Consider the following 12,945-nt stretch of genomic DNA (forward strand, 5'->3'; position numbering starts at 1 on the left):
AGGGTCACCACAGCAGATCACCTGTCTGCTCATAATTGGCAGTAGAGTTTTACAGTGTCAAGTTGCCAGCCCAGCCTTTCACAGAAGACACAGACATGCACACACTCATGCCTAGGGCCAATTTAGAGTTTCCAATCCACCTACAGCATGTCTTTGGGAAGTGGGAGGAAACCGGAGCACCCAGAGGAAACCCACACGACCACAAGGAGGACATGCAGACTACGCACAGAAGGCACCCCAGCCAAGGATTGAACTGAAGAACCTCTTGCTGTGAGGCGACCACGCTAACCACTGCACCACCGTGGCTACCCTATATAGTGGATGTTATACAATAAAGCTTTTTTCAGTTATTTTTGTGTGTAATAGAGACACTAAAGTCAACAGGTTCCTTTCTTTCTTCATCCTTATTCCATTTTAAGAAATATAGGCACTGCAATGTAAAAAGAGTAGATAACCTAGAGAAAAGAGCATGATGTAAGTAAAATTGCTATGCTTTTTCTTCTGTATAGAGAACTGACTCGATTAGAGCCCTTGTCTTTATCTAACAACAAGTTGTAAGTGGAAGCAAGTAAATAAAAGAACAAAACACGAACTTTCAAAATTTTGAGTGTTCTAATATCGACCCGTTTTCAGCAAACGATGAAAATATCGAAGAAACAGAAAATCAAATTTTTTCCCAGGGAAAGAATTTGGTTGTCCATTTCTGTTGCTTCAGTAGTTTCAGCGCTGTGGTGGAAAGTTACGGTCGGGTTCAGGTAAGTGTGTGATTGTGTGGACGTGAGGGTTAAGGTGGGTTAGGTGAGTTAGGGTTAGGGCGCGGGTCAGGTAAGTGTGCGATTGTGTGGACGTGAGGGTTAGGGTGGGGTAGGTGAGTTAGGGTTAGGGCGCAGGTGAGGTGACTGTGCGATAGTGACGGACCTTAGGGTTAGGGTTTGGGTTAAGGTAAGTGGATAGTTATTGGTGTATGTATAGTTTAGTGTAGGGTTAGGTGCAAGAGTTTAGGTGTATGTGTGTAGATTGCTGTTTGTTTGGTGTGCTTGTGTTGTGTGTATGTGTTTTGGAATAGCATATTTTTTCCCTAGGAAAAAATTCGCTGTTCTGTATGTTGGATGTTTTAAATTTTCGATTAATAGGGTTCGATATTAGAACACTCAAAATTTTTAAAGTTTGGTGTTCTAATATAGACCCTTTTTTATATACAATAACTCTAGAGGACAAAATATTTTTGCACAATGGCTCAGGAAACCGAAAGTAGAAAGGGTTTTTGCCAAGCTTTAGGAGCCTATAACAAGGAAAATAACCAGAGATCTTGTAGAGGCATTCAAATTATTTAGGAAATTTTATGATTATCTGTATAAAGCAGATAAGTATAAAAATCAAGGAAAAGTGCAAACATTTATGAAAGAATAAAATAAACCAAGGCTGCAGGTAGATGAGGCTCAATTACCAACAGTTAGAATAGGAGTGAGATAAAAATGGTGGCATGTAACCAATCTATAGGAAAGTCTCCAAGAATAGATGGTATTCCTGTGGAACTTGGGAAGCTAGAAGCAAAGAACGTGATAAAGATCTGAAAGGTTTTGAACCAACTTCCTGGAAGAAAACTGTGGTGTCTGTAATACCTAAAGATGGTAAAGCCCTATCAGCTCCAGATTTATATAGGCCCATTTTGATTCTAAACCATGGCTAAAAGAATGGCAAAGGTAATACCAAAATTGATAGATATGGGTTTTGTGGATGGGAGGTAAATATTTGATAATATGAACAGAACAATGATGATCCAGAAGAAAGAAGAATGTAAGAAAACACCACTGTTGTTGGTGAGTCGATGCAGAAAAAGCATTTTACAGAGTAAGCTGGGATTTTATAAGTAGGACAATGGAAGCATTTGCATTTGCATTCCCTGACAAAATAATACGATTAATTAGGAGGATATATGATGGATCTGAGGCAACAATGTAAGTGGGGGGGGGGTCCTCTCTGAAATGTTCTGCTTGAAAACAGGAAAACAGGCAGGGTGCAGTCTTTCCCTTTTGTTATTTGTGTTATTGTTAGAACCACTGGCAAAGAAAATAAGAGACTCATAATTTCAAGGATATAATTGGTATGGCAGTCAAGAAAAGTTGGCTTTATTTTTAGATTATATCATTTTGTACATGATAAAACCTGAAAAGGACATTTCAGTGTTGTGGAACCTTCTGAGATGGATACAAGTCTTTTAGATATAATTCTAACTACACCCTTTGCCATAAATCAAAATTATAAATCTATTAATTTTATGAAACTGCAAATCTTTCAGTAAAATGATTCCTCCTCAGTCCATTTTTAAAATCAAACACTGTCTTTATTGTTGTTTGTTACATTTTCTCTCAAATGCCCTAAGAAACTAGGCCATTAAAACTATCCACGTGTGCCAGCTAATATGTATTTCAGACAACCTCTGTTCAACTTTTTTACAACAATCGTGCCAGGCTTCTGGAGTAAACTCCAGCTTTGATGTTACATTTTTGCCAAATACCATAAATAAGCTACATAATTAAAGGTTTTTAGTACTATATGTACTAACAAATGAATATATAATTTAGTTCAGCAAGAAAACATTACCACTTACTCATCAAGTTAAAATTTAACTTAATAGTTAAATTGCTGGAAACCAGTAAAATGTTATACCAGTGAGGGTCCTAACGCAGAGACATTTACTCTTCACTATCAAGAATGGGTTCAAGCTCATTGACTCATCTAAACCGGATGACCTCACCTACATGTATCAATCCTTTTATTTTCTCATGTTTTACTTTCCTGCTTATCATATTTGGGGTGCACTGAGCTTTGTCTAGTACAGGTGACATCATGTAGTATGTATGTGCACTCTGCATGCTCATTTACTTCTGCCTGTTCTGCTGAGGTGACAGTTAATCATGTAGTATATATGTGCACTCTGCATGCTCATTTACTTCTGCCTGTTCTGCTGAGGTGACAGTTAATCCTGTAGTATATATGTGAACTCTGCATGCTCATTTACTACTGCCTGTTCTGCTGAGGTGACAATCATGTAGTATGTATGTACACTCTGCATGCTCATTTACTTCTGCCTGTTCTGCTGAGGTGACAATTAATCTTGTAGTATATATGTGCACTCTGCATGCTCATTTACTTCTGCCTGTTTTGCTGAGGTGACAGTTAATCATGTAGTATGTATGTGCACTCTGCACGCTCATTTACTTCTGCCTGTTCTGCTGATGTGACAATTAATCATGTAGTATATATGTGCACTCTGCATGCTCATTTACTTCTGCCTGTTCTGCTCAGGTGACAATTAATCATGTATATATGTGCACTCTGCATGCTCATTTACTTCTGCCTGTTCTGCTGAGGTGACAATTAATCATGTAGTATATATGTGCACTGCCTATTCTGCTGAGGTGACAATTAATCATGTAGTATATATGTGCACTCTGTATGCTCATATACTTCTGCCTGTTCTGCTAAGGTGACAGTTAATCATGTAGTATGTATGTGCGTTCTGCATGCTCATTTTAATTATGCCTGTTCTGCTGTGCTCCAGTCAGAGCACAGCTGTCTCTGCACTTAATGAATATCATAAGCAGGACAAAAGGTATACCACGCTCACACATATCATTACAGCTGGCACAGCTTAGCATACCTCTCAAACTCTTAAGAAAAGAAATCTGGAACAAACCAAAAAAATGGGGGCACAGGGGCCCAAAATCTGGGACAAATTTAAAATATTCCTCAAATATATGTAGAAAGTCACTACAATAGCAGGTTTTCCATTGGCATGCATTTTTCAGAAGTATAAGAAATTAAAAACTCAAATTTATTTAAATGTTTAGTGTCTTCAGTCCTCAGTGATTTGCCAGAAAGCCACAAAATTTACAAGAAACAGGCCAAAAATATGAAGCAAAAATTTGGTTGAGAGCTGTGCTGCTTAGGATCCCCCTCAGATGCAGCTTCTGTTTAAACAGTCTGGAATGTTTCCAGACTTCTGTTCCCTGGTTCATGCAGGGCTTTCTACGTGTTTGAATAAACCTCCCTTTTGCTTCCAACATGTCATGCTTCTTGTGAGTCCGGAAAATGTAACCTGTTATAGGAAATACTTTTTTAAAATATGTAGGGTAAATTTACTGGAATTGTAAATGTTTGATTTCAGAGCTGTACTGTAGGCACAATTTTCTATTTAGTTCTAGTATCTGAACTATAGCCCTGCTGAATTCATGTACCTTTATTTATTAGCTTACTTCCAGGTTGCCAAAGTAAAGACAGCAACCTCTCTTTCAAGGCAAATGTGAAAAACATTACTCTGATATGCCTTCTGTGTCCTTCTAGAGACCAAATGTGAAGACTCTGTGTACCCTTTCATTTCCACTTAAAGAATATTGGTCTATTGCATAAAATGAGTCTGAAAAAAAGCATCTGAGTCTCTATCCTCTCCTCTTTTTGGGATCCCTGTAAGCTGAACATGTTTATACCTGGTGTGGTCCTCCAAATCAATGACCTTTGCTTTTAAATCTTCTGTGCGACTGTGCTACATAGCAAAGGATGTCTAGTACAAACATTAGCAAGTATGAATTTTTTTTTTGCATTTCTTTACATCAATAGTTGCATCTGAATATGAATTAAATACTATCTAAATGTCATTTAATTTGCTTTCATAGTCTTCTCATAATTGTCTGTGTTACCTTTAGTTTTTGTCTAAATTAACAATGATCAGCTGTAAGGAAGGCACAAATTAGCAATTAGTGCCACTTTTGAAAATGAAGCCAGCGGCCTCTTGACTTTCCCATTATTCAGTTCACTCGGTTTAGTCACCGCTATAAAGGCACACTTCACGACTGGGGTCACTTGACCTTAGACAGCTTCTTCGTACTGATTTTTCCAAATGTAACCCCATGCTTCCAACTTGTTCAACAAAGATTTTGCAGTGTAACAGTATGCACTTTTACTATTATTTCTAATGAGTACACCATGCTACAAGCTACAACAACAAATTTAGCATTTAATCTAAGAAATTACCTTTCATATATAAACAGCATGTTTCTTGATATGTAAGGATACTTTAAAATTTGATACCGTCAGGTAATGGAAGGTGAAAAGAACAGTTTAATCCCACACGAATATATATAAATAAATATATATATATATATATATATATATATATATATATATATATAGTGCCCAGCACTACCATGCATTTCTCCTGTACTACACCAGTAACAAGCTAAATATCTGTATGACAAACTTGAATTAGGTTGTGCATAGCATGGCTGGGACCAGTCTGGGCAGTGTAACAAGTGATGATCTGTGTCAGACAGATGATTAGGGAGTACTTTAAAAGCCTTTCTGCACTGCAATGCCCCACTACATGGAATAGCCAATAGTGATGTCACTTCCAGTTAGTGGAGATTGCACCTGGCCCACTAGGCCATGTTTGCACTAGACATCCTCTGCTATATAGAACAGCCACATCTAGCAGCTAGACTGTGCAGTGAGGGCTGTGACTATGTGGGGCTAAATGTCAGTGTAGTCGGTCTGCACTGTGGATCAAAGCTTTTGGAGATGAAGTGGAGTGTCTTGAATGCTAGCTACTGATAGTATAATGTATAAATATATATGAATTGTTTGTTTTTTATGACTTTTTTCTGTAGACTGACTCTCTGTTATTCTTAATGCATTGGCTTCCTGAGTGCTGTTCAGTATAATGGCCACCTGTGTAATGTAGTAGTGATACACTTTCTATGCTAATTATTGTTCCTTTGTTTGCTTCCAAAGGCTTATGAAGTTCTGAAGGCTGAACGAATAGGACATGGCTATCACACTCTGGATGACAAGGAACTGTACAGAGAGCTGTTGGATAAAAGAATTCATTTTGAGGTATGATGTGTTTAAAAATTAAAATGCATAATAGAACAAGCAGTATCTTAGTCCATGTTTCAAGACACAAAAGCCCACAGGGCTACTACTTTCAGCAGTTACAAGCATCGTGACTGTAATTTCCATCTATTTTGTCAAGATAAATAAAGCATTTGAGGTCTTCAGTTCTTTTCACCTTCCATTACCTGAAGGTATCAGATTTTAAAGTATCCTTACATATGAAGAAGCATGCTGTTTATATAAGTCATTTCTTAGAGTACATGTTTCTGTTTTAGACAGCAGACAAAACAAATCAACATTTGACACTCAGTTGTTTTTACAAAATGAGCAGTAGTGTGATTTGCTTTTCAGTGGCATTAAAAATTAAGATGAAGTTTTAAAGCACATCCCAATTGTCTGCAAACTGCATTCCTTCAGTAACAGTTTAGTGATGTTATGATATATGCTAAAAAAGTGGAAACCTTCAGTATCCATAAATGTGATACATTAGTAATGGAGATCCTCTGGTTTGCCATCTCAGTATCACCTGTCCAATTCAGATTGCTACAAATTAAAAAAGGAATGAATTTTCACTTTGTTTTACCATGAATTACATGGAAAGTGTTACATTGAAACATGTGCCATATAGGTGCATAGGTACTTTTTAGGCTGTTGATCCACGAGGATCTTTATAAGCCAAGCCCTGCTCTCCCATGAAGTTTTTCTCCTCTGTTATTTAAGTACAAGTGATGTAGAATCAAGCATAACATTTTCATGTTACTCTTATCCATAAGGGGCAAAAGTGTTAGAGCAGGGGTGAATTTTCAGTTTCTCACACATTTGTCCAGATTATATTTGAGTAGAGTAAGGAAAGTACTTTGCTTTATGTGGAGAGGATGACTGTTCCTAAGAAGTGGTATTCAAGTGATACATATATATCCCTCCATGTTCTGTTTGTGTTGTAGAAGAGATTAAGATCTCTTGAGAAGTTGTTTATCCTGCCATTGGACTTCCAGATGTGCAGTAGATCTGAATGGATAGAGTCTATGAGGCAGGGGTTACCTGTCAGTAGCCTGTATAATACAGAGAAGAGCGGCAAGGCTTTGAGATGGTCAGTGTAGATTTTATGATTTTAAGTTCTTGATTTTTGTGGTGAGAAAGCACTGTAGTCATTTAAGTTGTGTTAAGTGTTTGGACAGGTAAATACTGAGGGAGGCATTATACTCAATGATTGGCCTAATAATTACTGAATACAGTGGAATGATCTCATCCCTGAACCTGGACAACATGCCCTTGCTAATATGCTGCACAATGAAAAAGAACTTTCTTGCAGTAGAGGATACATGGTGATCAAAGGACAGTTTGTTGTAAACATAGATTCCCAGGTCCCTAGATACCAGATCAATTTCCACTGGTGTGATGTTGGTGTGATAGTTATGAGGAATGTCTTTCTTGCCAAAGGAGGCTATTATACATTTCTTGCATTCAGTTTTTGTCCATTGTTATGACACCATTTATTTGTTTTAGAAAGACACGTTTAGAGGACTTTGGTGTCCTCTTTAGAGTTTATAATGACATCAAGTTTACAGTCCTTTGCAAGCTTGGATAGCCATAAACTCTTTACATTAGCTTTGAGCTCTGAGAAGTAAATGCCAAAGAGGAGTTGTCTAAGGACAAAATTCTGTGGCACACCACCAGTGGCAGTTTTTTTGAGGATGTAGAACCACCTACCTCAATTTCCTGAGTTGTGTTTGTAAGCCAGTGAGCTATCCAACAAATTACATGCAGATTAGCATTTGGGTAGAAGATTTTTTGAATACCTGAATGTGAAATGGTGTTGAATGCCTTTGTAATTTTTAGATATGTGGTGTGTACTGATTTAACCCCATCCACTGTTTCAGTAATGTATTCAACACTGATCAGGTTAAATAGGTAGGGTTTACCCTTGACAATACCCAACCAGCTTGGATCAAGAGTTTGTAGGTTACTTTTTTTATTAGAAAATTTGCTACATTCTCACATGGTTGATGTTGTTATTGGTTGGGAAACATGGTTAAAGAGCAATATCGGAAACAAGTTCTGTTAAGGTATAAATGTTTTACTGTAACAGGCATTCTAACAGAAAATTACGTGGAGTTGTTAGATAGAGATTAAAGATAGTTATGAGACCTGTGATTAATAACATGTTAAATAATATAGATTGTGTAACTGTGACAATAAAGACAACCCTGGAACACATGTTTGTTGGACTGTATAGACAACCAAAATCAGGTGCTGATGACCTAGAAGAATTCATACATTTCTTGCATGAAATACAGCAGTGAAGAATAATAGAGGCTGGGACTTAAATTTACCAGAAACAGACTGGAGTAATATTGATTCAACAACATTAATAAGAGAAGTATCCACAAAAAATATTCAGGAACAACAATTGCTTCAGATTGTAAAAAAGCCTATCAGGGAATGGAACATACTAAACATTGTTTGTGTTCTTAAAGAAATTACTGTTACTTCATGTCAGGTTTTACTACCATTGATGTGCAATGATCGTGAGGTTATAAAGGTTAATTTGTTGCTAGATAATTCTGCCAAAATGAAATCTAAACCAATGCATATAAGATTAATGAAAGAGGTAAGCAAAACAGTCACTATGTAAAACTAATTGGGGTGATGTGTTCAGTGGAAAAACTGCAGAAGGAATGTGAAACGTTTTAAAAGAGAAATTGCTTGAATGCAAAAAAATCAAGAAAACTGTTTTAACATCAAGATCTAATCACACAACGTTAAGCAGATATATGTCAATAAGAACAAGATACTTGATTAAGGTGAGAGACAAATGATACAAGAAATGGAAAAGAGGTTGAACTACAACTTTGAAAACTGAAATAAACATGCTGGACAGTTAAATTAAATATAGTTTGAGATAAGATCAAGAAAAATTTGAAGATTTATATAAATATATTAAGCTTAATAGGAAAATTTTATAGATACATAAGACGTGGAAGGAGTAGACATACACATTGATAAACTGTGTTTAGATTCTAAAATTTATTCTCAGACACAGAAGATCATATATTTAGTTACAATATCTTATGCAAAGCAGTTTGGCTCCACAAACAGAGTGATAAATTGTCCTAGTGACATCCAGGTAACCTCGGGTACTGAAATCAAATTAGATTATATTGAAAAAGGACTATGCAGACTAGATTGAAACAAAGCACAGATAAGAGACAGCATTAGTAATAATGACCTGAGAACAGCAAGAACTTTCAGTACCATTCTATTTGTTGTTTACTAGGTCCTATAAATATGGGGTGATTCCTCAACATTGGAGACATCCACTTATTAAACTTGTCGTCTAGGGAAAGGGGAGTAGGACAAACCTAGAGTCGTGCAAACATTTCTCTAACTTTCATGTTGTTGAAAAATAATAGAAAAGGTAATACTGCATAAGTTATTTTAAAAATTAGAAAGGATTGGACTTGAAACCATATATTAGCATGCATTTGTTGAAAATAGATCTATTACTACCTGTAACATTATGTTCTAAAAATAAAATAATAGCTATGAATGAAAAATTGTGCTTTGCTGTGATGTAATTTTAAATAGATTTAACTTCAGCTTTTGACAGGGTGATACACAAAACACTGATCAATAAAATAGAACAACTAGGTATTGATGTACTCTTGATAAGATGGATAGCTGCATGGCTTACAAATAGAAAATGGCAAGTATCATACAGCAATTAGGTGAAATTTGAGGTTGCAGTCAGGATATCCCACAAGGCTCTGTCCTAGGCCCTTATTTGTTTAGATTGCATCTTTCAGATCTGTCATTTTTATCTGAGGTGCTCTGAGGTATGCAGATGACTTAAAATTAGATAAACTAATTTCATGTGTTAGAGTTAGTGCACATATGCAAAAGAACTTGACTAAATTGACCATTCTGGCACAGGTGAATAATATACTGATAAATATATCAAAAACTAAACATATGAGATTTAGGAGGCATAAATTGAAAGGGGAATATTTATTACAGCACCCAGCAATTGAAATTGTAGATTAATTTATGGACCTGGGTATATGGGTAGATCCAGCTTAGAGTTTTTCTAATCATATCAACCAATTGATGAATGACAACTATAGAGCTGTAGGTTGTATACAAAATGCATAAAGTCTAGAAAATCAGAAATCATGAAGTTATTGTTTGTTAATAACATTAGACCCAAACTTGAGTAAGAAATAAACAATATGGAAACCTTACAAAAATCATGAGTAAATTTGGAAGAGTACAGTGGAAATACACCAAGGGCATATATACATGCATGTGAAAAATTAAGTTATTATGAATGACTAAAATATCTGAACTTGTACAGTTTCTCATACAGATATTTAAGAGGAGACAATAAAATATAAAATCAACCCAGTGGATGAAGGATGGTATAAACAGCACAGCAAACCACAAATGAAAAGTGTTATACCAAACCAAATACAGCCATAAAAATAATAACAAAAACATTTATTGGGTAAGCGGTTTCGTGCTATCACAATTCAACAGTGGTTATAAAAGGCGGAGTACTTTTTGTCCTGCCTTGAGTGCATCTGTAGAATCTTTTTTAAAGATGTGTGAACGTGATTTATTTGCTACTTTAAATGAACATAAATATAAAAAAATCTACAAAATGACTAGAGATGAAATTACAGCACTTACTGAGCTTAGAGACAATGAGATTGGTTGATCATGAATTATATGATTATCTAGTAGTTGATAAACCACCTATACAGTGATTCATGGCCTCCCTAAGGTTCATAATAATGCACACAATCCCTGATTATGACCAGTTGTGTCCAGTACTGGGTGGCTGACTGAGCTGCTCTCTCTTTTTGTTGAACTTAAGTTAAGATAAGTGGTTGATGAGGTTCCATCTATATTAAGGGATACACAATATTTTCTTGCAACTTTATTTGATTTTACCACAGGTTCTGATATTTCTCTTTGTTTACTGGTTACTCTTGATGTATGTACACTTTTCATGGTCATTCCTAATTTAGAGGATGTAGAGTCTGTCAGGCTCTTTTTACATAAACACAGTCATTATTCTTATGATATGATAGTTTTTATTTGTGCATTATTAGGTCTTGTTCTGGAGAATAATGTTTTTGTTTTTAATGATCATATTTATTTACAAAAGGTTGGCTTGGCTATGTGTACAACTTGTGCCAATAGCTATGCCAACTTAGTTATGGCACAATGGGAAGCAGAATTTGTTTTTGGCACACACAGTTTTTCACCATATTGAAATATTTTAAGATATTTGTTGATGATATATTTTTGTTATGGGAGGGTTCTGTTGACTTATTGGATCAGTTTATTCAATATCTTGAGAATACCACCACCTTTCTTAGATTCAATAAACATATAGCCTCTGATGCCATTGATTTTTAGATGTACATCTGAGTAAAGTTGAAGGGGGGTTGTTTGAGACTAGACTATTCAGGAAGCCTTGTAGGAATAATCTTTTACATCATACCAGCATGTGCCCTGGGCATGTGTATCATAACTTAGTAAGAGGTCAAGTGTCTAGGATGCACACTGATGAGATTAGGTTTGGTCAAGCATTGAGGTGTTTGTATGATGATTTTACTGATGGAGGATATCCTGAATATGAGTTGGTTTCTTCTATTGGTGACATCAGAGAGGTACGGCGAGATATTGCTAGGCCATACTTTTTTACTAAGTACCATAAGGAGGATGCTAGGGGGTCTTAAGGATAATAAAGTGAAGCTTGCTTTAACCTACACTAGTGATATCAGTAAGATCTGTGGTATTATACATAAAACTTGGCCGATTCTTTTATCTGAAGATAAGATCAGTGATATAGTGGGTTTGGTAAACAGATTTTGTATTAAGAGCAGTTTGTCTCTTAAAAGACAATTGTGTTATCATTTTAACAAGTTGCCTTCTAATTTTTCTAATAGGCTGGTACTTACCCTTGTCGATCTTGCACAGCATTTGCTTATATATCTGATTAGCGAGATTTTATACACCCTCTAAGTGGTTTCAGATTTCCTCCCAGGTTTTATGCTGATTGTACTATTAGTCATCTTGTTTATTTAGCTCATTGTAATGCTTGTACATGTTTTTATGTTTTAATGAAAACCAACCTATCACTTAGAGAACATCCTTTTGAGCATATTGGTTATATTAGGAATAAAGATGTCACAAGCGTTTTGTATAGGCATATAGTTGTTTTTAATGACCATACTTTGTTTTTTTACTTCTGCAAGTTTTAATTTGTGATTTAAGAGGTGGTGATATGGTCAATATGTTTGAAGTGGCTGAAACTAAATGGATTACCACCCTTCAAGTTCATAGATTTCCTAGCCTGAGTGGTGGTATACCTTTAAAACCTTTATTGAAGGCATGTAAATTGCCACATTGATTGGCTGTTTTAACTGGATTTATGGTATTTAATGTGTGTTGTTGATGTTATTTGTCTGAAGAAGTGCATTGTGATAGCATGAAAGCACTTACCCAATAAACTTTTTTGGTATTATTTATACAGCTGTGTTTGGTTTGGTATATAACTTTTCATTTGTGATTTAAGAGGCGACCTTATTCATGTACAGAGGGCATTTAGAGAATATTACTTCTGGGAATGTTTGGGATTATCAAAAGGTAGTAGAGAATCTTCAAACAATTTATGTAGAAGATTCTATAGAAATGAGAAGTGTACTAATTGGTTCTCTGAGAGAGTAGCTAATGTATGGAATAGACTACCAGAATTACATTAAAGCAAACACTAGTTTAGATGTTTTAAGAACAGCCTGGACACGTATTATGGAATCAATTGATCTGAAGTAGTTAACTTCATTTGTGCAGCAACCTATGGGAATCGGATCCGAACTCGGATCCGAGCCGGCAGTTTTCAACAGCTTTAGATCCGAGCCCCAAGCTCCTCCCCTACCCATAATCCCCTGCCAACCCTGACTGACCTCAGATCTAGTTTGCCACGGTTTACTTCAGCAGCTTGATCTCGAGTTCCAGGCTTTGTCGTTCTCTTTGTGAGGAAAA

The 12,945-nt window shown here is 36.0% G+C and overlaps 1 protein-coding gene across 1 annotated transcript in view; it reads left to right on the forward strand.

Moving 5' to 3' along the window:
* ADA (adenosine deaminase) overlaps nucleotides 1-12,945 on the forward strand; it is a 758,716-nt gene that overhangs the window by 607,903 nt on the left and 137,868 nt on the right. Inside the window, exon 8 of the mRNA XM_044090009.1 lies at nucleotides 5,791-5,892. Within this exon, the coding sequence (XP_043945944.1) occupies nucleotides 5,791-5,892 (102 nt within the window). The remainder of the gene's footprint in view (nucleotides 1-5,790; nucleotides 5,893-12,945) is intronic.

Source organism: Protopterus annectens, chromosome 12.part0 (assembly GCF_019279795.1).
Source record: "Protopterus annectens isolate FY-2018-M chromosome 12.part0, PAN1.0, whole genome shotgun sequence".
Lineage (NCBI taxonomy): Eukaryota > Metazoa > Chordata > Ceratodontiformes > Protopteridae > Protopterus > Protopterus annectens.